The sequence below is a fragment of the Muscardinus avellanarius genome (assembly GCF_963383645.1).
Source record: "Muscardinus avellanarius genome assembly, chromosome: 3".
Lineage (NCBI taxonomy): Eukaryota > Metazoa > Chordata > Mammalia > Rodentia > Gliridae > Muscardinus > Muscardinus avellanarius.
This window is the reverse complement of record NC_137788.1, coordinates 43425085-43451695: the sequence shown is the minus strand read 5'-3', so window position 1 is coordinate 43451695 and position 26611 is coordinate 43425085. Positions and strand designations below refer to the sequence as shown.

The following is a 26611-nucleotide window of genomic DNA, read 5'->3' as shown; positions in this document are numbered from 1 at the left end:
TGAGACATAGCGACAACCTAATTTTTTTTTTTTTTTTTTTTTTTGTTTGTTAACGCAGACCAGCCAATGTAGTCAGTGACCTCTCCTTTGCTACATGGTTTAGTGAAATGAGGGTACAAAATGGCCAAGTGACATTCTGTAGTTCTCATTAAGTGGAAAATTACATCCTTGAGAACTATCAGAGCCTGAAGTTGCAGGAAGCAGAACTCTGATAAGCTCTTGGGCATAATGAATGGAACTACTACCACCACTTAATTCCCATCCATGTTTTCAGGTACTATGAGAACATGGTGCTTTGGTCTCTAATATAAAACATATATCAAATGTTATAGGTGGAGCCCTGACCTCTTACCTTTGAGGACATTGTCTTGTAACCTGAATCACGGTTATTTTCAGTAAGTCACTGTTTTATCAAGCTAGTGAAGCCCAGGTAATGACACACACGAATGAGCCCAGTGCTGCATCTCTTTCACTGTGAAAATTAGTTTATTAATTAGAATCAGCGTTTTGTGGAAAGTCATAGATAAATAAGTATTCCATAAACATAGAACTGTGGTGGTGGCAGACACAGTTCTGTCAGAGAAGTTGGTTTTATATCCAGAAAAGTGTCTTTTCCAGTGAAGACAGACCATTGCCCCCTTGAGGATCAAAATAATCTATCACTGCTGGGCGTGGTAGCGCATTTTGTAATCCCAGTACTTGGGAGGCTGAGACAGGAGGATCCAGGTTTGCGGACAGCCTCAGCTACTTAGTGAGGCCCTTGCAACTCAGCGAGACCCTGTTTCAAAATAAAAGATACAAAATAGGGCTGGGGCATTGCTTGGAGGAAAAATGCCCCTGGGTTCCAACCCCAAAACTGCCAAAAAAATAAAAAAATCTATCACCAAAATAATATATATATCTTACATCTCACACATACATGCACACACACCCAAACCAGGGGCATTCTACCTCTAAGTTCAGGGTCTCACTCAGTTGTGAAGGACCTCACTAAATTGCTGAGGTTGGCTGCAAACCTGAGATCCTCCTTATACAACCAAGTACTGGGATTACATGCATGCACTACCAAATCCAGTTTTCCCATTCTTTCTTGTCAAACAGTTTTCCAGTTTTGTTCTTTCCAAGTTGTGATCAGCTGTCCATTCTAGTAGCTATTGTTTATGATTCAGTGGAGATTTGTACCCAAGCCCGTCTCTCTTTGTAAATGAAATGTCAGCTCGTGCTGCAACTTTCTCCCCACTGAGAGACTTCTGGCACTGCTCTTTTTCAGGGATGTCTTTTCTTGAGGCCATCATGCTACAGCAGTATTTTTGGTTGGTCCTTGTATATCATAACTACCTAATTTTTCTCTTCTTAGTCTAAATTATTTTTCTTCTGTAAACTTAATTCTGTCTCTTAGTTACTAGTGGGAAATGTAAGGCACAACAAAAGACCTTTCATCCTGACATATTTTTGACCACTGGGCCCTAGAAACTTTACCAAGGTGGAAGGCCCCTGCATTTTGGCATTGCATATGCACGCACCATACCAAAGAACCCAAATACTTGCCACTTCTGTTCTTTAGGTGCAGTTCATATTGTCATCAATGTAATGTTATTTGAGGACACATCTAGGTAGTCATGATCTCCCTAGACTACATCTTCATGACAATGAGTGAGAGAATTGGCATAATCTTCAGGAAAAGACAGTAAAGATATACTGTGTACTCAGCTAGGTGAAAGCAAAATGCTTGCCATGATGCTTGCAAATTATTATAGAGAACAAAAAGTGGGTGGAGGATCATTTGCTACTAACCTTAACTTCATGAATTAGGAAACCAGTATAGGATTTCTATCTATTCTTGAGCATGACCTTCTGTTATATATTTGTGACCTGGGGGTCCCAACTGTACGGTAAGTTGACAGAGTGATTGAACCTACTACAATTCATTTTGAGCCAAAACTTCATTTAGCGTGAAAACTTCCACTTTTGAAAAATATACAGGAATTAGCATCATGTTAGAGTCAGAATCTATTAATCCTCTAAAAATCTAGATATTCTCCTTTTATGAGTACACAGACACCCTAGTCAACAGCTGCAGGTCTCTTCAGGGATATCTTAGAAGAAAATTTACAATACACACTTGTGATTCTATTGTATTGTCTTTTGTGGGATCCAGATCTCTTTTTTGATCCAAGGACTTTATGTCTGTGAGCCAACTTGTGTTCAGAAACATTGGGGATGGCGACCGAGAAAAGCGGGGCTTAAGAGCCCCGCTAACAACCAATCTCCATTACCACAAAACAGCGCCTTTCATAGCCAGAAAACAACATCACCAGAAAAACAAAAAAAACCACCAGGCTCCAGAGAGAAAGCGGACTGAGAACAGAGCTCAGGGCCACAGAGGAGACACACGCGCCCGAGGATGCGGCAGCAGCGCCATACTGCCCGCGGCAGCGGCGAACTCAACGGACGGCTACAGCAAGCCGAGGTGAGCCACTGCGGAACAGCCAGGCGGGATTTCTCCACACAGAGAGCGTCTAAAGCTCCCAGTGGCTGAGCTCAGCACACGCTGCAGGGATTCAGAGTGAAAATCAAAACCAGAGAAGAAAAAATACGCCAGCCTCATGGCCGAGGGCGTGGCAGAGGCGCCATATTGCCACTGGCGGCGGCAGCAGCAGTGAATTCACCGAGTCCAGTACAGCTACATCTGCGTACTCAAGAACAGTGAGTCAAATTGCGGGCCACAGAGGAGAAATCCCAGTACTGTACCTCCTGGGACTTGACCCAGTGAGGGAGTGGTGGTGGCAGAGATATCACACCATAGGAGAACGTGCAACCTGGCACCCCCCATAGTTTAAAGCAGCCTCTATCGACTCCCTGGGTCGGAGACTCTGTGATACAACCCAGTAAAGGAGTAGTGGGATCTGAGATAATACAGACTCGAGATCCAGAGCACCTTAAGTGAAGCCATAGTGACCTAAGGGAAGAACCCAGAGAAGGCACAAACCTCCGAAATCATGGGAAAGAGGAATAACACTGGAGTAATGAATGTGCACAACCCCACAACATCAGAACCCGATAAAACAGAAAATCAGAGATTTCTAGAAGATCAAATCAGGAAAATAACTGTAGAAATAATAGAGGTGCTTTGAAAAGAACTCAGAGAGAGCCAAAAAGAGATAAAGGATGCAATTAATGAAGTAAAGGCCTCAATTCAAAGCACAAACAACCGATTAGAACACATGGAGAACAGAATCTCGCTCTTAGAAGATGAGCAATCCAAAAATGAACGCATAGTTTCTAATCTAGAAAAAAATATCCAACAGCAGGAATCTGACACGGAAGAAATATGGGCCCATCTTAAGAGAGCTAACCTAAGAATAATTGGAATAGAGGAGGGAAAAGAAAGTGAAACCAAAGGGATCAACAATCTCTTCAAGGAAGTAATAGCAGAAAATTTTCCAAATATAGAGCAAGAGGTTGATACACAGATCCAGGAAACTTATAGAACTTCCTTTAGACAGGATCGGAGAAGAGGATCCCCACGCCATATAATTGTCAAAATGACCAACGTGGAAGCCAAGCAGAGAATCTTAAAGGCAACAAAAACAAAGGGCCAAGTGACATTCAGAGGTAAACCAATTAGAATCACTCCAGACTTCCCAAACCAAGTCATGAGAGCCAGAAGGGTGTGGAGTAACATATTCCAAACTCTGAAAGAAAACAACTTCCAGCCAAAAATTTCCTATCCAGCAAAACTTTCTATCAAATTAGATGGAGAAATAAGAAGCTTCCATGACAAACAGAAACTGAAGGAATTTATGTCTTCAAAACCAGCGCTAGAGAAAATACTCAAAAAGATTAACTACAAAGAAGAAATAGGTAACACTCACCAGAAGCAGAGAAATAAGATTTTCCATCCAACAGACAACTAAAATTGGTTATCTGTGGAGATTCATTATTTTTGTTAGTCTTTACCTATCTCTAAATTGTATTATTTGCCTTTATTGTTGTTAATTTTTAGGATTTCTAGTTGGAATATTAATATACCCTCAGATATAGCATTTGGAAATATTTTATCCAATTCTATTAGTAACTTTTAACTCTGTTTACATTGTCTTTGGATATACAATATTTTTTTCTTATTTTTTAGGGAGTTTGTATATTCTTCTGTTGCCTGTGCCATTGAAATCATAACTAAGAAATCACTGCCAATTTCAATGTTGTGAGGTTTTATGACCCAGATTTTCTTCTAAAAGTTTATAGTCTTAAGATTTATATTTAGGTCTTTTATCTATTTTGAGTTAATACTTGTATGTGGGATTAGGTAAGGGTCCAATTGTATTCTTTTCCATGTAATTATTATTTTTCAACAATATTTAGTTAAAAGATTATTATTTCCACCACCAAATGTTCGTGGAAACCTTGTCAAAAATAACTTGACTATATAGGGAAGAATTTAGCTCTAGGCTTTTATTTAACTCCAATGGTTTATATATCTGCCTTTAGAACAGTATTACACTGTTTCAATTATTGTAGCTTTATATGGTTTGAAATCAGAAAATATATATCTGCTAGCTTTGTTCTTTTTCAAGATCGTTTTGGGTATCTAGAATTCATATTCCATATTAGGATAGATTTTTTTCTGAAGAATAAATATATGAATATATGATAGTTTCATCTAAAAAATAGAAAAAAATATTCTCTGGTAAGAAAGAAAGCAAAAAGAAATATTGAAATGTTATCTTTAAGTTATCAAAAGCTTGGTATCAGACGAATGAAACTGTTATGTGAGATTAACATTTTTAATTTTGGATAAATTGCTATAATACTTGATGTCAACCACTAAGCCAAGCATGGGAAGGAGGGATGGGGAGGGAATGGGGTGGGGATCGGGTGGGGGCTGACTGGGCGATGTGTGCATGTATGTCTACAAAAGTTTGTATCCCACTATGATGTATGAATACAGTGCACCAATAAAATAAAATTAAAAAAAAAAAAGAAACATTGGGAGCAAGTGTGACTCTCCATTTTAGTTAGAATTTAAGCCACTGGGTCTAGGGTTTCTAGATCAAGTAATACTTTAATGGATTGACCTTTAATTTTGTTCCTTAAAAATGTCATGTTCAGTGAAGTACTGCTTAAGGTCTCTGTAAGTCAGAATCTTCTGATTGCTGCTTTTGTCCATTTGTGTAATTGCTCCCTTTTTTTTCTTATTAAATTGTATCATTTGACAACCTCTGAGCCACACTACCAGCTCTGATTTATTTTTTATTTTGAAATGGAGTCTCACTAAGTTTCTGAGGGCCTTGCTAAGTTGCTGAGACTAGCCTCAAACATTCTGGGATATAATCATGCCCATTAGGGAATTTCACAATGGTGTCTTACCCCCATTTCAGTACTACCTTAGAGAGACAGCTGCCACAGGGTTCTTGAAAGACGTAGAATACTAATGTATTTTTCAAAGCTTCACTGCAGTGTCCTCTAGGACTTCATGAATGATGTCATAGGAAGGCATGTGTATATTCAGGTTGTACATGGTAAATCCACTCTAGCATTCCTTTTTATTTGATCATCTGGATTTCTTCTTTATTATTCTAGTCATCGCATCCTCATCAGGTGTAGACTCTTTAGAGACTTAAAGTTCATTTAGCCAATGAGCAAACTATTAGAGGTACTGAGAATTGCTTAAGCTAACATTGTATTTTGCCTTATCCAAGCTCTTTTGGTCAAATACACTTCAAATTTATTCTATATCTATTTTCCAGAATTTTTCTCATATAATTTATCAAAATATTATAATTGTAGCTGGGCGTGGTGGCGCATGCTTGTAATCCCTGTGCTTGGGAGGCTGAGACAGGAGGATTGCGCAGGTTCGAAGCCAGCCGCGCTGGTTTAAGAGGCCCTGTTTCCAAATAAAATATAAAATAGGTCTGAGAGTATAGCCTGGAGGTAGAAGGCCCCTGGGTTCCATCCCCAGTACCACCAAAAAAAAAAAAAAAAAAAAAAGTTATAATCATTTTGGATATAGTCTTTTCTCAATCAAGACCCTGTACTTACTTACTCTTTTAGAGTTTGTCTTGATCTGATTTCAGAAGCAAAAGGAATGGTGGGGTAGGTTGTGAGGATGGCATTCTCTTTAAATTCAGCTGTTCCAACTATGAGGATTATCAGAGTTTTCAAATAAGTAGAGGCTAACTTTATCAATCATGACCCCAGGAGCTGTATCTGCTTATAAAAAGAGGCTCAAAAGCCAGGCATGGTGGTGTATGTCTATAATGCCAATAGTTGGGTGGCTGAGACAGGAGTATCACAGGTTTGAGGCCAGCCTCAGCAACTTAGCAAGGCCCTCTGAGACTGAGACACCCATTTCAAAATAAAAAATAATATAGGGCTGGGGTGTGGCTTGGAGGTTGAATGCCCCTGGGTTCAATCTCTTGTACCACCCCAAACAAACAAGCAACCCCAAAACAAAACAAACCCCAAAGAGGCTCAGATATCTTCTGGAGGTTTAGGAATGCAACTTTCATTCAAATTCACCCAGGAATCTTCATTCCATCTCTTGAGATCTCATTCCTTCCAAAATAGTATCTCATTTTTCACAAAAGAGACTAAGTAAGTTTATTCAACTTTTATGGCAATTATGCAATCTGCAAAATTAAATTTTGGCTTAATTCTTAGCAGATTATACCTATTGTTAGAAAAAATAAGATAGTTTTAAAACGGCCATATTCAAAACCTTGTAGCTGTTTTATCATGATTTGAGTTGAAAACGCTAGGCATGCCATTTTTTTTTTTTTTTTTTTTGGTAGGCTCTTATTAGAGTCAGAAGCCACCCTGCAGCCTTTGTTGTTATTATTACAACCATGATAATCCAGTCAGACATAGGGTTACTGTAGGCACCAGTGTTTTAGTAGGCATGTGGTCATGATTAACTTTGTGTGATAATATAGTTAGTCATTATGCCATGGCATGGATCACCAGTATCCCATTTTCTGTTGGCAAGAAACTAGCAGTGAGATGAACATCAAAGACAACATCAAGACAGTTTCTAAATTCTATCTTTGAAATTATGTTCCCTGGGACCCCTTCATTATATCAGGATTCAGTCAGGAAAATGAAACCATTCTAGTTATTTCAGCTGAGGAAATTGAATGTAGGATTGGACACACTGGTGTTGAAGACCAAAGGAACAAAAAGGTAAAACTGAGGAAAGGTTGACTGTAATAGCTGCTGGAACAAGCTACCATTCTTCGGTTCTGGAAACAAAGGGATTAACAGAACTGTGAAGCTCTGAGGGGCCTCATAGAGCTAGGGATCGGACCTCTGTGAATGTACCTGGCCTGGCTGCTACTGGCATCTGAGGGAATGTCAAGAAGCTGGTTATAAGAATGCTATAAAAAGGAGAGGATGAAGCCCGGTGTGATGGTGCATGCCTGGAATCTCAGTACTGGGGAAGCTGAGACAGGAGGATCACAGGTTCATGGCTAGCCTCAGCAACTTAGTGAGGCACTCAGCAATTTAGTGAGACTTGTTTCAAAATAAAGAATAAAATAGGGCTGAGGTTGTAGCTCAGAGGTAGAATGCTCCTGGGTTCAATCCCCAGTATTGCAAAAAAGGAGAGGATGGAACCTTCAGGTGATGCTGAAGAAATACCTGCAAACAAGAAGGAAGTCTGCCTCTCTTCTTCCTGAACACTAGTCTTTATGTAGTATCCTGTAACTACATTTTATGTAGTAGCAGAATCTATTGGAAACCATCTGGCAAAGAAAAATGTGGTTTTAGAGCTCCTCAGCCCCACCACCACAGAAGAGACTATATAGAAGATATATTTGGAGTCAAGATAAAGTAAACCAGTGACCTCTTTACTGACTTAAACTTTTTCTCAAGTTTTGAGAAGTTGTGATAAAACTTTAGAGGTACAAAGTGTTGTTGCACAGATTCTGCTTATTAGGAGCTCAGTCTGGGTTCAGCAGTTGACCTTTCCTTGCCTGCTTTGGACCTTTTCTCAGTTCCCATTGACATTCCCTAGTATCTTTTATGGGATTGCTTTCTTTGAATCTTACAACTGGGAGAAAAAGTAGGTTTTTTTTTTTTTTATCATTGATTACTGGGAACTTTGCTTTTGAAAAAAATTTTTTTTTTTTACTTTGACCTATAATGAGAAACAGTTGTAATTTCAAACATACAAATATTTATTTATTTATTTATTTATTTATTTATTTATTTATTTAGTGGTGCTGGGGGTGGAACCCAGAGGCTTTCTACCTCTGGGCTATACTCCCAGACCTATTTTTGGAAACAGGGTCTCACTAAATTACTGAGAGCCTCACTAAGTAGCTGAGGCTGGCTTCGAACCTGTGTGATCCTCCTCTCTCAGCCTCCTAAGTGAGGGGATTACAAGCGTGTGCCACCACACCCGGCCTCAAACATACAAATATTTAAAAGAATAGTTTTATGAAACAGCACTTGACCCTATTAAATGACACCAGCAATTTCTTTTCTAGTGTACTCTGTTCTTTAAAAGACTTATCACAACTTATTAAATTGACTGTAATCTATAGTTTGATAAACACTGTTCAGCACAATAGTATGATGAAAGGAAGTAGATTTAAATAAATAGATATTAATAAGTACTTTCTTTTGCTTAATTATATGAACTTGGGCATGTATTGGTTATTGTTGTTCCTTTGGAGGTTTCTGGTCCATTTTCGCTTAAATTCAGCGTGAGGAGAATTGTTTAGGGCCAGTCTTTAAGTTCTGGTGTTGGAGGAAGATGCATACAAAATAATGTTGCAACTGGACACCTGTTTCCTCCTTCCACCTCTTCTCATTGTGAGGGAAAAAGAGGCAGTACGTGACAGATAAAGTCAGAAAAGCCAGTGTTTTACATAATTCCTCATTCATTAGTTTGGCAAATATTTAAGGGCTTTCTGTGTAAAATTTTGAACTGAGGGCAGAAGATGAAGCCATTAAAAACACAAATGTGAGTTCGTTCTTGTGGAACTTATATTCCGGAGTGGACTTCGGTGTCAAGTGATTGATAAAATACATCTTAATTTTATAATTATAGGTAGTGGTGGGGAATTAGGCCTAATCTGGGTAGCCAAATGTGCCCTAAATTGAAAAATACTCAATCTAAGATATAAAAGATGAGTATAATTAGTTAAAACAAGATGGAAATGAGGTTGAATTGGGGAGGAAAGAATATTCTTTTTTTTTTTTTTTGGTACTGGGGTTCCTGGAAGCCCTTCTACCTCTGGGCTACACTCCCAGACCTATTTTATATATTATTTTGAAACAGGGTCTCTTACGCCAGCGCGGCTGGCTTTGAACCTGCGCAATCCTCCTGTCTCCGCCTCCCAAGCTCGGGGATTACAAGCGTGCGCCACCACGCCCGGCGGAAAGAATATTCTTTGAAGGAATAACCTGTGTTCTCTGATTAAAGTGAGAGAAGAAAAGAAAGCTGTTTTGGCTGTTTGCATAGAGAGGTGGGCATACCACAGCACAGGAGGAGCATGGCAGGTCAGAGGGGATTCAGATTTAGATACAGGGCTTTATAAGCTACTTGATTAGAAAAGCCAGAGCCAAGGGAAATAATCGAAAGATTAAGGAAATAATGATTTGAAGACAATTGTGACTCTTTTTTTGGTGGCAGTACTGGGAGTTGAACCCAGGGACATTCTATCTCTGATCTATACCCCCAACCCTTTTTATTTTTATTCTTTGAAACAGGGTCTTACTCTAGGTTGTTGAGAGTCTTGCTAAGTTGCTGAGACTGGTCTCCAACCTGCGATCTCCTATCTTAGCACTGAATTGCAGGTGTGCGCCCCCACACCAACTCAGTGGTGTTTTTAATTCTCTGTAGGTGTAGTATGGAATGGAATGCGGAGGAGCAAGGGAATGCTCTAAGGACAGGGGAGGCCTCTGCAGTAGTTTGTACAAGAGATAAGTATGATGTGGATTAGGGTGGCAGCTTCAGAGAGTAAAGGTGGATGACTTCTCCAAAAGATACTTATGAGCTCAAGTTGAAAGAGGTGATTAGATTTGAGGGTTGAGAGAGGGAGTTAGGGGTAACACCACCGGTTTCTTGCATGGGTTGCTGACATTAGAAATGATGAACGAGAAATAGGCTAGGGAAACATTAATGAGTTAGGCTTTAGACATACTTTTTCCTTTTTTTTTTTTTTGTGGTACTGGGGGTGGAACCCAGAGGCTTTCTACCTCTGGGCTATACTCCCAGACCTATTTTATATTTTATTTGGAAACAGGGTCTCACTAAGTTGCTGAGAGCCTCTCTAATTAGCTGAGGGTGGCTTCGAACCTGTGTGATCCTCCTGTCTCAGCCTCCCAAGCACGGGTATTACAAGCGTGCGCCACCACGCCCGGCTTGAGCTTTGGACATACTGAGTTTGAGATTTGAGATTTTACTACAGTAATAGGTATTCTGCATATACAATTATTTTCCCCATTTTATAGATGAATCAGTTATTAAGTAGGCAGAACCAGGATTTTATTTTTATTCCTTGCTAAGAAGGCAAAAATTAGAACATGTTTAAATGTTATTCAGAAGAAACCAGAGAGAAGGAGATGTATTCGATAGTGAAAAAGAAAGGAGGGATAATACTTAGTGTAAAGCTAATGAGAAGATGGTTTTAGATATTGCATTTATAGGAAAAATAATGCCCCCCTATTTTATACAAAGAAAAAAGCAAAGTGTGTATGTGGGTTAGTTTGTAGATTTTGGTGTTAAGGAAAATTCCTCTTGATGGCTTCTGTTTTCTCTTAAACTAGGAAAAAATCATTCTTTTTTAAGACTAGGATTTGGAGAGAATTGAGGTTGTTTTGTTTTGTTTTGTTTTGTGGTAATGAGGATGGAACCCAGGAGCTTTCTACCCCCTAGGGCACACTCCCAGAACTATTTTTTCATATTTTATTTGGAAACAGGGTTGAACTAATTGCTGAGAGCCTCACTAAGTAGCTGAGGCTGGCTTTGAACCTACGTGATCCTCCATTACAAGCGTGCACCACCAGCCTGGCGAGAATTGAGGTTTAAGGACAGTGTGTTTAAAAATAGTCTTTGAGGGAAGTAGAGTTAAGGAGTCAAATAATGACTCAGAGTGACTAAAGGAGAAATTGCTGTTTTTAATTCAGAGTTTAAAATGATATTTTACTGATATAACAACAAAGGAAACAAATCTAATTATATGTTAAGATGCTGTTAATAAACATAGAAAAGCTGGGCATGGTAGTGCATGCCTATAATCCCAGTACTTGAGGGTGGAGACAAGAAGGTCACAAGTTGGAGGCCAACCTCAGCAACTCTGTGAGGCCCTCTGCAATTTAGTAAGACTCTGTTTCAAAATAAAAAATAAAATAGGGTTAGGAGTATAGCTCAGAAATAGAATGTCCTGGGTTCAATTCCCAGTACCACACACACCAAAAATAAACAAGTAAAATAAATAAATAAATAAGTAATTTAAAAAATATTTTTATTTATTTATAATAAATAAAAGGGCTGAGGGTGTAGCTCAGAGGTGTTATGGCCTAGGTTCAATCCCCAGTACCATAGGTTGCAGGGTAGGGGCATAGAAAGGCAAGGATAGGGCAGGAAAATATTTATTGCAGGAATTTGAACTTAAGTTTGGCCTTGACACATGGGTATACAAACTCAATAGGAAGAATACAAACCAAAGATGAAGGAGGTCCTTGGTGGTATTCAGTAATAATTTGTTTACTGGTAATCCTTTTTTTATGGCAATTTTTTAGCGAGTTTGGAGGGGAGACCATACCAGGACCTGCATTTGACCCAGCAAGTCATCCAGCCCCAGCTCCTGCTCCTTCCTCTTCATCGGCATTTCGACCTGTGGTGCCATCCAGGCAGATCATAGAAAGGCAACCTCGGATGCTGGACTTCAGAGTTGAGTACAGAGACAGAACTGTTGATGTGGTGCTTGAAGACAGCTGTACTGTTGGTAAGGGTTTCTCTACTCTAAAGCCTTCACAAACAAGTAACTTATTAACTTATTAATATACATTCAGTTTATGTTCTGTTCTTTTTTTTTTTTTTTTGGTGGTACTGGGGTTCCTGGAAACCCTTCTACCTTCGGGCTACACTCTCAGACCTGTTTTTATACTTTTTAAAATTTGGAAACAGGGTCTTTTAAGCCATTGCGGCTGGCTTCTAACCTGCGCGATCCTCCTGTCTCTGTCTCCCAAGGGCGGGGATTACAAGCGTGTGCCACCACACCCAGCTATACTTTATTTTGAAGCAGGGTCTCAGCCAGGCTTGTGGCACATACTTTTAATCCAAGTACTTAGGCTGGGACAGGAGGATAAGGGTTGTGGCCAGTCTCAGCTACTCAAAGGCCTCCACAACTTTAGTAAGACTCTATTTCAAATAAAGAATAAAAAATAGGGCTGGGGGTATAGCTTGGAGGAAGAATGTACTGCAAAAAAAAAAAAAAAAAAGCAAAGCAGAGTTTCACTAAATGGCACAGGGCTCACACTAAGTATCCAAGGCTGGCTACAAACCTGTGATCCTACAGTCTCAGCTTCCCAAGTACTGGGATTACAAGCATGCACCACCATGCCCAGCTACTTTGTCACGTTTCTGAAGCCTGGGAGGTTGAAGATCAAGGTACTGGCAGGTTCAGTACCTCTGGAGCTGGCTGCTTTCTGCTTCCAGGATGGTGCCCTGATGCTGTATCCTCTGGAGGGAAAGAATGCAGTGTTCTTACAAAGAATAAGCTGTCTTTGTCAATCCCTTTTATAAGAGCACCTAAACTCATTCATGAAGACAGAGACCTCATGCCTAATTATTTCTTAAAGATTCTCCTCCTCCTAATCTAGGGGTGTTCTACCACTGAGTATACCTTAGGCCCTTTTAGTTTTTAAGTTGGAAAAAGGGTCTTGCCAAGTTGCTATGCACTGATCTCAAACCTGTGGTCCTTCTGTCTCAGCCTTCCAAGTATTGAGATTATAGGTGCAAGCCACTCTCCCCCTCCAAGGTTCTACTACTTTTAATACTATCACATTGATACGACTTGACATATTCAAAGTTTAGCACATAGATATTAGACAAGAGAAGTGTTTCCAGGACTTTTTTCCTCTGCCAGTTGAAAAAATAGTATCTTGTTGAAGGATACTCAAAGTATATTCCTGCCATTTCTGGACAGATTTTATCAAATCACTGTAGATTAACTATGTTGAACTCTTATTTCATTCAGAATTTTTTTTTTTTTTTTTTTTGGCAGTACTGGGGATGGAACCCAGGGGCATTCTACCTCCAAACTATATCCCCAGCCCTATTTTTTATTCTTTATTTTGAAACAGGGTCTCACTGAGTTGCACAGGACCTCAGTAAGTAGCTGAGGCTGTCTGTGAACAGCAATCCTCCTGTTTTAGCTTCCCAAATGCTGGGATTACAAGTGCGCGCCACCATGCCTGGGTTTTTCATTCAGATTTTTTTTTTATTAATTTCTATTTTAATGTTGCTTTGCCTTATATCTAAATGTTTCTGAAATTTTTGCCTTTGTTGTTCCTTTTGTAGAAGATTCTTTCCTAATTTAATTTCACTAATAGACCTTGCAAAGCAAAACTTTTAAAAGAGTGATCATTCCCCAACACTACTCAGATTATGTTATTCTAAAACCATTTTCAAAATCCATTATTTTTAGGATACAATTCAAATCCCTCCCCCCCTCTCTTGCTGGGGATTGAACCATGAACCCAGGGACAGTCAACTTCCTGCTACAGCCCAAGCCTGATATTTTTTATTCTTTATTTTGAAACAGAGACCTATTTTATACTTTATTTGGAAACAGGGTCTCACTAAGTTGCTGAGGCTGGCCGCAAACTCATATCCTCCCGTTTCAGCCTCCCAAATGCTGGGATTACAAGCATGCACCACCACGCCTGACTTAAAATTGAAATCTCTAACATAGGCTGTAAGTTCCTGCTTGATTAGGCCCCAGCTTATATGTCTTGTCTCATCTCTTACCAATTTCCTCCTTGATCATTATGCTGTGTCACTTGCCTCTATCCTCCTTCTGGCCCTCTCTCCCTCTTTTCTCCCATCCCTTTACTTTTTATTTTGAGGCAGGCAAGTTGCTGAGCTTGTCTTTAACTTGCAATCTTTCCATCTCATTCTCTGAGGTCCTGGGATTACAGACATGTGCCACCATGCCTGGCTAGACTTGTTTCTTATTCTGTCTAGATTCTTCTCCCTGTGTTCATCTCTATGACTCTGATTATTCTGTACAGTCCTTTTTTCCATTAAAAACATTTAACATACTTATCTTTTCAACAAATTTCTAAGTATGCTATTACTTACTAAATGCATATTTCCATCTTTTTTTTTGTGTGTGTGGTACTGGTGATGGAACCCAGAGGCTTTCTACCTCCGAGCTATACTCCCAGACCTATTTTATACTTTATTTGGAAACAGGGTCTCACTAAGTTGCTGAGAGCCTCACTAAGTAGCTGAGGCTGGCTTCGAACCTGTGCGATCCTCCTTGTTTCAGTCTCTCACTTCCCTGACTAGTGATGTTGAACATCTTTTCATATACCTATTGTCATCTTTGGAGAAATATCTTTTCTCATTCTCTGTATTTAAAATGGGTTATTGGCTCTCCTACTCTCAAGCCACTCATGCTCTTGAGCTTCTTATGCTTTCAGGATGACCAGCATTTTCCCTGAACAGGTATCTTTACTTAAAACTTCTGCCTTTATTTCTGGGGGGGGGAAAAAAGATTATTGGATATTTTGTTGTTTAGTTGTAGAAGTTGTTGGTATATTTTAGACATCAATTCCTATGGTTTGCAAGTATTTCCTCCCATTCTGTAACTCACCATTTTACTCTGTTGTTTCCTTTTCTGTGCAGAAGCTTTCTAATTGGGTAGAGTCTCACTTGTTTATTTCTGCTTTTTGTTGTCTTTGCTCTTGGTGTCATTTTCAAGAAGCTATGACCAAGATTAGTGTTGTAAAGCATTCCTTCTCCGCCGGGCGTGGTGGCGCACGCTTGTAATCCCTGCGCTTGGGAGGCAGAGACAGGAGGATCGCGCAGGTTTGAAGCCAGGCGCGTGTGCTGGCTTAAGAGACCCTGTTTCCAAATAAAAATACAAATACAAAATAGGTGTCTGGGAGTGTAGCCCAGAGGTAGAAGGGTTTCCAGGAACCCCAGTACCACCAAAAAAAAAAAAAAAAAAAAAAAAAAAAAAAGGCATTCCTTCTATGTTTCCTTTTTTGTTAGCACTGGTTTCCAGGAACCCCAGTACCACCAAAAAAAAAAAAAAAAAAAAAAAAAAAAAAGGCATTCCTTCTATGTTTCCTTTTTTGTTAGCACTGGGGATGGAACCCAGGAGCACTCTACATCCCATCCCTTTTTATTTTTTGTTTTGAAACAAGGCCTTGGTATTCTGCTGAGTCTCACTACTCGCTGGAATGCTGGTCTTGAATCCCTGATCGTCCTCTCTCAGCCTTCCAAGTGCTGGGATTACAGGCATGCACCATTGTTCCTGGTTTCTTCTAGTTTTCCTTTTGGAATTTTATACTTTCAGGTCTTGCATTTAATTCTTTAACCAGCATAATACAGTGAGTTTATTTATGTGTATGCTGTAAGATAATGATTCAGTTTTATTCACTTGCACTTGGATATGTTGTCTTCCTGGCACTGTTTGTTGAAGAGACTGACCTTTCCCCTTTATGGGGTTCAACATCCTTGCCAAAACTCTTTAACTATATACATGTTAGTTTATTTCTGGGTTCTTTCAGTTTCATTGGTCTTTATGGCAATATGAAACTATTTCGATTACTTTAGCCTATTATTTGTTTTGAAATCAGAAAGTATGAACCTCAAGCTCTGTTCTTTTTAAAGGTAGTTTTGGCTATTTGAGGTCCCACATGATTTAGGATTGTTTTTACTATTTATGAGAAAAGTACCATTGGAATCTGGGCATTGTGGTACACAGCTGTAATGGTAGCAACTTGAGAGGGTGAGGTAGGACGATAAAAAGTTTAAAGCCAGCTTTGGCAACTTAGTGAGACCCTGTTTCAAATAAATAAATAAATAAATAAATAAATAAATAAATAAATAAATAAATAAATAAATAAATAAATAAATAAATAAATAAGCAAGCAAGCAAGCAAGCAAGCAAGCAAGCAAGCTGGGTGTGGTGGTACATGCTTATAATCCTAGCATTTGGGAGGCTGAGACAGGAGGATCACGCGACTCAATGAGACCCTGTTTCAAAATAAAGAATAAAAAATAGGGCAGGGGGTGTAGCTCGGAGATCGAATGCCCCTGGGTTCCATCCCCATTACCACAAAAAAAGGGGTGGGGGTAAGGGATATAGCTCATATTTGGTACTTTCTCTATTTTTAAACTGTTATCACAACTGTGGAAAGCATACTTAGGGATAATATTTGGGTCTTAATGACATTATTTCTACTTTCACTGTATTTGATCCATTAAGTTTTATGAGTTCTCTCACAATATCACTTGAATCATCCACTTTATTACAGTTTAGGAATTAATTTCTCTTCATAAGCTGTTAAAATGAATGATAGAGCTAGCATTAAAATAATTTCTTTATCTAATTTCCATACGTTCCATTTGTTTTCTCCTAGTTTATATTTTCTTTCTTTTTTTTTTGGTGGTACTGGGGTTCCTGGAAGCCCTTCTACCTCCGGGCTACACTCCCAGACCTATTTTTACATTTTTATTTGGAAACAGGGTCTCCTAAGCCAGCGCACGCGGCTGGCTTCGAACCTGCACGATCCTCCTGTCTCTGCCTCCCAAGCGCGGGGATTACAAGCGTGTGCCACCATGCCCGGCTCCTAGTTAATTTTTTCCATAGTTGCCCCTAAGTGATCTTTTTAAAACACGCTCTCCTCAGATGTCTTCAAGTGACTATCTATTTCCTGCACTGGTATTTCATCTACACTTTTTTTGTTTCAGCTTCTAAAAAACTACTACTGAACTTTTTGGATCCCACAGAAACATATTCACTCCTGTGAATTTTCTGCTAACCTCCATTCTCTCTGATCTTATAAAATATGTACATAATTTTAAAGTGGATTTTTTTTTTTTTTTTTTGGTGGTACTGGGGTTCCTGGAAACCCTTCTACCTCCGAGCTACACTCCCAGACCTATTTTTATACTTTTTTAAAATTTGGAAACAAGGTCTCTTAAGCCAGCAGGGCTGACTTTGAACCTGTGCGATCCTCCTGTCTCTGCCTCCCAAGCGCGGGGATTATAAGCATGCCACACCACGCCTGGCTTAAAATGGATTTTAAATCATGTATGTATGTATGTATGTATGTATGTTTTAGGTTTCCCTTGTATTCAGACATAAAGATGATTGTTATTCTTTAAATTCTTTATCCAAGTGCATTGTTTGGCATAGAGTTGAGTAGTGGCTCTGTAAAAGAGTGAGTGTGTGTATATATATATATTCACTATAGGACCTTTACCTTTTTTTTTTTTGCAGTACTGGGGATGGAACCCAGGGGCATTCTACCTGTGAGCTTAACCTCCAGCCACACACACACACACACACACACACACACACACACACACACACACACAATTTTTTTTTTTTTTTGGTGGTACTGGGGCTCCTGGAAGCCCTTCTACCTCCGGGCTACACTCCCAGACCTATTTTATATTTTTATTTGGAAACAGGGTCTCTTAAGCCAGCGCGTCTGACTTCGAACCAGCGCGATCCTCCTGTCTCTGCCTCCCAAGCGCGGGGATTACAAGCGTGTGCCACCACGCCCGGCTATTTTTTTTTTTAATTCTTTATTTTGAAACAGGGTCTCACTGAGTTGAAAAAGGCCTCACTAAGTAGCTGAGGCTAGCCGCGAACTGCAGTCCTGCTGTCTCTGCCTCCCAAATGCTGGGATTATAAGTGTGCACCACCACACCCAGGTGTGGTGGAGTAGTGATGTCAGTGATTTGGGAGGCTGAGACAGGAGGATTGCAGTTTCAAGGACAGCCTCAGCAAATAATGAATCTCTCATCAACCCGGTGAGAACCTGTTTTAAAATAAAAGTAAAATAGGGCTGGGAGTGTAGCTTGGAGGTAGAATGCCCCTGGGTTCAATCCCTAGTATCACAAAAACAAAACAAAATAATGAACTCATTAGCCAGGTGTGGTGGGGTGCATTGTAAATGGAGGCTAAGACAGGCAGATCACAAGGTGGGGGGGCAGCCTCAGCAACTTAAAGACACCTTGTTTCCAAATAAAAAATAAAATAGGGTTGGGGGTGTAGCTCAGAAGTGGAACACTTTTTAATTTCTAGTACCACACATAAAAAGAAAACAATTAAAAAAATGTGCTGATTAAATTTTTTGTGACCTGGAATTTAGTTTTTCTTTTTAGATATAGACCATCTTATTGTTATTTAGGAACTACAAAAATTCTGTAGTTGTATGCATTTTAAAATGCAAAGAGATGTTTGGTAAGATATTGTACCTTTTCATGTTATTACCAGGAAGATGCAACACAATACAAAAACTAGGCTAATGCCAGCCAAGAAATTTATATCAGAGTGACACCTAGTGGCTATTACATTGTTCTGTTAATGTTTTTAGTGTCCTATTAACTGCAGTTTCATTTTATTACCAAAAACCTCCTGTGTTCTCTGTTCCTTCTTTCTTTCCCTCCCTCCCTCCCTCCCTCCCTCCCTTCCTTCCTTCCTTTCGCGTGGTACTGGGATGGAACCCAGGGACAATCTACCTTCGTTACACACCCTCAGCCTATTTTTTATTCTTTATTTTGAAACAGGGTCTCACTGAGTTGCAAAGGGCCTCACTAAGTAGCTGACGCTGTCCTCTCGAAAGGCGATTCTTCTGTTTCAGCCTCCCCAGTGCTGGGATTACAAGCATGCACCACCACACCCAGCTGAGTTTTATTTTCTAAAAAATTTAAAGAACTGTTTTAGAACATTAGTCCTTGTATGAAATACAAGGTATTTGAGGTAATATGATCTACATGAGAGTAGGGATTATTATGTATTGTTGTATCTCCGAGATCTAGAAGCCAAAATAACTGTTGTTATCATCCTATAGAAGTCATTTTGTGGCCGTGCCTGCAGGCTTGACTAACCAGCCACTCACTGAGCTGCACCTGAAGGCCTGAGAATGTTCTTTAAATTTATTCATGAGCCGGGTGTGGTGGCGCAGGCTTGTAATCCCAGCATTCGGGAGGCTGAGACTGGAGGATCACGGTTAGCGGAAAGCGTCAGCTACTTAGTGAGGCCCTTCACAACTCAGTGAGACCCTGTTTCAAAGTAAAGAATAAAAAATTGGGCAGGGGCTGGGCGTGGTGGTGTACACTTGTAATTCCAGCATTTGAGAGGCTGAGACCGGAGGATCGTGGTTTGCGGACAGCCTCAGCTACTTAGTGAGGCCCTCTGCAACTCAGTGAGACTCTGTTTCGAAATAAAGAATAAAAAATGGGGCAGAGGGTGTAGCTCGGAGGTCAGATGCTCTTGGGTTCCATCCCCAGACCTGCAAAAAAAAGAAAAAAGAAAAAAGAAAAAAAATTGGGCAGGGGTTGTAGCTCTGAGGTCAAATGCCTCTGGGTTCCAGCCCCAGACCCTCAAAAAAAAAAAAAAAAATATATATATATATATATATTCATGCTGTTGTAAATAACAGAATTATTTATATATTTATTGGTAGTACTGGGGATAAGTCCAGGGCCTTGCAAATGGTAGGCAAGCATTCTGCCACCGAGGTACATCCCCAGCTGTTTATTTTATTTTGAGACAGGATCTCCCTAAGTTGCCAAGGCTGGCTTTAAACTTGTGATTGATCCTCTTGCCTTTTTCTCCTAAATAGCTTGGATGATAGGCATGAGCCACCATACCTAACTTTATTCTTTTTAAGGCCACCATGGAAGACATTATGATGATTCCTCAAAAAGTTAAACATAGAATTACCCTGTGCTTCAGTACGTTCACTTCTGGGTAGATACTAAAAAAATAGAAAGCAATGACTCAAAGACATATCTGTACATCTGTGTCCATAGCAGCATTATTCAAAATAACCAAAAAGTGGAAACAAACCAAATGTCCATCAGTGGATGAATGGATAAATAAAATATGGTATACATTTATACAAATAAAATGTATATGCAACATACAGTGGAATATTATTCAGCCTTAAAAGGGAATGAAACTCTTATAATTCTTTAATACATATGAGCCTTGAAAACATGAAGTAAAATAATCTAAGCACAAAAGGGTAAATATAATTTTATTTATAAAAGGTTCCATCCCTAGTACCCCACCTCCCCAAAAAAGGGTCACCTATAATAGTTAAGTTTCCCAAAGTGCAACAGTGGTTACCAGGATTTGGGAGTACCTGTTATTTAATGGGAATTGACTTTTCAGTTTGGGATGATTAAAAAGTTCTGGAAGTGGATAGTGGTGATAGTTTTACATTGTAAATTTTCTTAATGCCACTGAACTATACATTTAAAAATAGTTAAAATGGTATATTTTTGAATATACACGTGTGTGTGTGTGTGTGTGTGTATGTATGTATGTGTGTGTGTGTATGTATGTTTCTAGGGATGGAGCCCAGGGGCTTTCTACCTCCGGGCTACACCTCCAGACCTATTTTATATTTTATTTGGAAACAGGGTCTCACTAGGTTGCTGAGAGCCTCACTAAGTAGCTGAGGCTGGCTTCGAACCTGTGCGATCCTCCTGTCTCAGCCTCCCAAGCGCTGGGAATATAAGTATGCACTACCATGCTCCACTGAATATTTATTGTGCACAGTAAAAAAGAGAAGAAAAGCTTTGCTTGTTTGATTGGAAATAAATGTTATTTTCTTTCACTACTAATGCAGTGATACTTTACTAATTATATGTAAATTTATTTTTCTTGCTAATTTTTAGCAACTTTTTGTGCATTAATTAGATTGTCCTCTAATCTATTACCTATATTACATGTGTAGTCCCTAGTTTGGTACTATGGAGATTATCTTTTCATCTGTTTCCTGTTTTGCAGATGAATCCTCTAATTTGTTTTTAACATTTTTATTTTTATTTTGCTTTTTTGAAATAAATAAGTTCTTAATTTTTACACAATTGGACTTTTCCTTCATGGTTTTTCTCTTCATATATGTGATTAAAAAACCCTTCTATTCCTGGCAAATAATGTTCAGTTTTTGTTTTCTTCAAAGTACCCAAATCAACTGGGTGCCTGACACCTGTAATCCCAGCACTTGGAAGGTTGAGATAGGAGGATTGAAGATACGAGGCTAGCACATGGTAACTTAGCGAGACCCTGTTTCAAAGTAAGAATGCCCTGGGTTCAATCCCTAGCACCAAAAAGAACACAAAAAGCAAACAAAAACTTCAGATCTTATAGGACCTAACGACACACCAGATAATTTTATATAAAATGGGAAGGATTTGCTGGAATTCTTTTGTTTTATACTGTTCGTTTTCACGTATTTTTAAAAAGTAATTATAGGTGTTATATTAATGACTTTTCTTGTAGACTCACTTATGAGCAACAAGCTATGCAGGGGCTGCTTTTATTAATCAGTTAAGACATACAGAGAAGAGAACAGGAGAGCATTGTCTGTAGTCTTTGCCCTTCAATCACTTTTGTTTTTGAGTAAATGATGTCCCAGAGCAGTTTAAACACCTGCCCTAATGGGTCCTTTCCAGCCCTGAATGTTTAACTGCTTCTCCTGACACAGTTTCATAGGAATGCTTTCAGAGTTTAAATAAGCAGTGTAGGGCAGAGTAGTTTCTAATGCTTAAAAGGAGGAACTGAATGGAAGCAGTAAACAATTCTAACACCTTAAAATGTTAATTTAACAAAAGGACAAATTTGCATTGGAGGATTTTACTTGAAAAAAATTACACATGATATGTTATTTGCACATGTTTCTTTTGGGGTGACAAACCTGAATTCTTTGATACGGGCTAGATTTTTAGTTTTTGGCGCCATCTTGCGCTGACATTTTTAATTAAAATGTGATAATAGGCAGTATTGAAGCATATCTGTAGCTTTAAAAAAATGTGTAATTTAAAGCCCAGATACAGTATATAATTTTTCTCAGAAATAGCCATTAATTAATTTCATTAATTAAGGTTTCTGTTCCTTCAACACAAGAAAGTTCTAGTAAAAGATTGTCCTTAGCAAGGTGTGGTGGCGCATGCTTGTAATCCCACGCTTGGAAGGCTGAGAGGAGGATCGCACAGATTGGAAGCCAGCCTCAGCTACTTAGTGAAGCTTTCAGCAACTTAGTGAGACCTTGTTTCCAATGTTTCCAAATAAACTATAAAATAGATTTGGGAGTATAGCCCCGAGGTAGAAAGCCTCTGGGTTCCAACCCCAGTACCACGAGAAAAAAAAAAAAAAAAAGAAAAAGAAAAAAAATTGTCCTTAAAAAACAAAAGCAGCCGGGCGTGGTGGCACATGCTTATGATCCCAGCATCTGGGAGGCTGAGACTGGAGGATCTGGGTTCAGCCACAGCTGCTTAGTGAGGCCCTCTGCAACTCAGTGAGACCCTGGTTCAAAATAAAGAATAAAAAACAGGTCAGGGGGTGTAGCTCGGAGGTCAAATGCCCTGGGTTACATCCCCAAACCCGCAAAACAAACAAACAAACAAACAAACAAAAAACAAAAAGCAAACCAGGCATGGTGGCCCATGCTTGTAATCCCCGCACTTGGGAGGCTGAGACAGGAGGATTGCACAGGTTCGAAGCCAGCCCCAGCTACTTATTGAGGCTCTCAGCAACTTAGACTCTGTTTCCAAATAAAAAATATAAAATAGGTCTTGGGAGTATAGCCCGGAGGTAGAAAGCCCCTGGTTTCCACCCCTAGTACCACAAAAAACAAAAAAGAAAAAACAAAACAAATAAAAGCAAGCTGAACATGGTGGCGCACACTTATAATCCCAGTACTTGGGAGGCTGAGACAGGATTGCAGGTTCCAGGCCAGCTTTAGCAAGGTAGGGAGACTGTTTCAAAATAAATAAATAAAGCTGGGCGTGGTGGCTCACACTTGTAATCCCAGCATTTGGGAGGCGGAAACCCAAGGATCATGGTTTGCTGACAGCCTCAGCTGCTTGGTGAGGCCCTTTACAACTCAGTGAGACCCTATTTCAAAAACTTAAAAAGACTAAAATATAGGGCTGGTTGTGTAGCTTGGAGGTACCCTGCCTGTGGGTTCCATCCCCAGTACCGCAATAAACAAACAAACAAACAAACAAACAAACAAACAAACCGGTTGGAAGTATAGCTTGGAGGTAGAATGCCCCTAAGTTCAATCCCCAGCTTACCCCCCTCACCTTAGCCCTGTGGCGGGGGTACTTTAGAGATACATCTACACCCACGGTTCTAGCAGCACAATTCACAGTAACCAAAATATGGAACCAGCCTAAATGTCCATCAACAGATGAATGGATAAAAAAACTGGTCGGGCATGGTGGTGCATGCTTGTAATCCCAGTATTTGGGAGGCTGAGATAGGAGGATCTGGGTTTGCAGTCAACCTCAGCTATTTAGTGAGGCTCTCCACAATTTAGTGAGACCCTATTTTAAAATTAAGAATAAAAAATAGGACTGGGTGTATAGCTCAGAGGTAGAATGCTCCTGGGTTCAATCCCAGCACTACAAAAAAAAAAAAAAAGATAAAAAACATGTGGAAAATGGAATATATACACAATGGAGTTTTATTCAACCATAAAGGAGGACAAAATTATTTACTTAGAGGAAAATGGATGGAACTGGAGAGCATTGTTATGTAAAGTAAGCCAGACTCAGAAAGACCAGTGTCATGTTCGTATGTGGAAGCTAGAGAGAAAAAAGAAAAAGGTATCTCATGAAACTAAAAGGAAGACAGATCATTAGAGTAGAGGAAGAAAATCAGGGGTAGAAAGAAGAGGAGGATAGGAAGGCAGCTGGGAAGTGAAAGTGATCAAGGTATGGTATATATGCATGTTATGAATATATCACAGTGCAACCTCTTCTGTATAATTAATATGCACCAAGGAAAAAATTTTAAAAATAAAAAGCAAAGACAGTTATATTTCTAATAACATTTGAAATATTGATAGGATAAGTTGTTAAGTGAAATGATTAAGTCTGGTTGATGTTAACATACAATCTGTGAAAGCACCCAGAAAATTGGACAGAATATATGAAACAACTCTTTGCCAGCACTGGACAACTGGCCACACCTGTCTGTGATCTCTAAGATGTAGGAGATGTGTGAGGTGAGCCCTGAAGTTACCTCTGATTTCTGTGGTGTAGAAACCAAAATTTCTATAACAGCCCAGGAAAAGGGAACTGAACCTGAGCCCAACAAAAGAGAAGTGCTAGGAGATCTGTGAAGCTGAGACCCCTGGGGTGTGTCGGGAGGAGTACTAAAGCAAAGAGAACCACTTAGAGAAAAACCTAAACCGGAATGGTGCACCTTTCAAATCTTTGGCTGAATAGTAATTTCTGCATAATTGGTATATTGAACAATTCCTCCAGGTCATAGGTGGAGTTAGGAAACTGTTCAACTCCTTTAATAGTCCAGAGGAAAGAGACTTTGCTGAACACCTGGGGTAATTAGTAGCAATCCGAGAAGGAATATTTTCCATATTAGTAATTAAAATTGAGAAATTTAAAAATATTTATTGCTTAATTAGTAAGTAGCAATAATGAACCCATAACAAGATTTTAAATGAAAAAAATAATTGCCTTAAACCAAAAAAGTAGAAAGAAAAGTGGCACTGCTTTACATTTTGGCAAACGTCAGTTTCTGTCTATATAAAAGACATCTAGATTCTTATATCTTTTGCCCCTCCTTCTGTTGCAATATGTCACTTATGTTGAAGTATGTAAGGAAAATGTTACTCAAGGTACATATGTAGTTGGAGAAAGGAGATGAATTTGAATAGCCTGATAGTTGTGGATATTCCTTCTCCTCCTCCTCCTCCTCCTCCTCCTCCTCCTCCTCCTCCTCCTCCTCCACCTCCTCCTCCTCCTCCTCCTCCTCCTTCTTTTTTTTTTTTTTTGTGGTACTAGGGATGGAACCCAGGGACATTCTACTTCCAAGCTACACCCCCAGACCTATTTTTAATTCTGAGTTGTGGAGGGTCTCACTAAGTAGGCTGAGACCCACTGCAAACCTGGATTCTGTCTTAGGCTCCCAAGTATTGGGATTACAAGCATGCACCACCATGTCCCGCTTAGTTGTGGATATTCTTTTTCTTTTCTTTTCTTTTTTTTTTTTTTTTTTTTTTTTTTTTTTTTTTTTTTTTTGCAGGTCTGGGGATGGAACCCAGGGGCATTCGACCTTCGAGCTACAGCCCCTGCCCTATTTTTATTCTTTATTTTGAAACCGGGTCTCACTGAGTTGCAGAGGGCCTCGCTAAGTAGCTGAGGCTGTCCGCGAACTGTGATCCTCTGGCCTCAGCCTCCCGAATGCTGGGATTACAAGCGTGCACCACTATGCCCAGCTAAGTTGTGGATATTCTTAATTGCAATGTAAAATCTGAAATCACTTTATTAAAATTTTAGTGTTCACGCCGGGCATGGTGGTGCAGGCTTGTAATCCCTGCACTTGGGAGGCGGAGACAGGAGGATCACGCAGGTTTGAAGCCAGCCTTGCTGGTTTAAGAGACCCTGTTTCCAAATAAAATATAAAATAGGTCTGGGAGTGTAGCCTGGAGGCAGAAGGGTTCCATTCCCGTACTACCCCCCCCCCAAAAAAAAAATTAGTGTTCTATTAAAATGTATTGAAATATTTTTACTTTCAGTGCATGGCTTTGTAAGACAAATTAATTCTGTGGAAAACATTGCTTCACTTTATTATGCCTATCAATCAAATCTCGATGGATGACATGATATATTAATAAACACATTTATTAATATCATTACTAATCTTACAAAATACTTAAACAATAGGAAGTAATTGATTTCATAGTGGCAGATACAAAGTATTCAAAATATGGATTTTAGTTTGAAGATTTAAATTTTTTGTCATTGAAAACAGTTATTTTTCTTGATTTTTTTTTGGGGGGGGGGCTGGTATTAAACCCAGGGCTTTGTGCAATGCATTTTTCTTGAGCTGATTGGTTTATTTTGTTTAATTTTGAGTTATCAATGTCAAGTCTGAATACTATAGTTTGTTAATCATCTGTTCAAGTAAAAATGGCATTTTGTGAAACAAAAAGTCCTTTTATTCCAGGCAATCATTACACTTTAATATATAGAAGGAGTGCTTTTAGTTACTTACCATTTCATTGCATATTATACTAAAAATGTCAAGATTTAATAAGCAATAATTTTGTTACTTCATGAAACACATACTTAAATGAAGTGACAGTTTGTTTTTTAATGCAAGTGCTTGGTGGTAACAAACACAGTACAATGACTAGTCATTCAGCTTAGCCTCTGTTTCTATTTTTGTTAAGACTCCTGCAGTTCTGCACAGCATTACTTTTGCACTACCACTTTCAAAGAACCCCAGGAATCTGTTATCATAAATAAACCTCACAAGGATCAATCTGATATGCAAGAAATTTAAGTTCCAACCCAAATAAACTTTTTTACATTGTTGGTGTTATTGGGAATTGAACATGGAGGCATTCTACCTCTGAGCCA

General features: G+C 39.2%; 1 protein-coding gene across 2 annotated transcripts in view; it reads left to right on the top strand.

Annotated features, from left to right (window-relative positions):
* FAF1 (Fas associated factor 1) overlaps nucleotides 1–26611 on the top strand; it is a gene marked incomplete at both ends in the record, with an annotated part of 358834 nt that overhangs the window by 72410 nt on the left and 259813 nt on the right. For both annotated transcript variants that reach the window (XM_080690990.1, XM_080690989.1), the window contains one exon: nucleotides 11752–11957. In XM_080690990.1, coding sequence (XP_080547116.1) covers nucleotides 11752–11957 — 206 coding nt within the window. The remainder of the gene's footprint in view (nucleotides 1–11751; nucleotides 11958–26611) is intronic.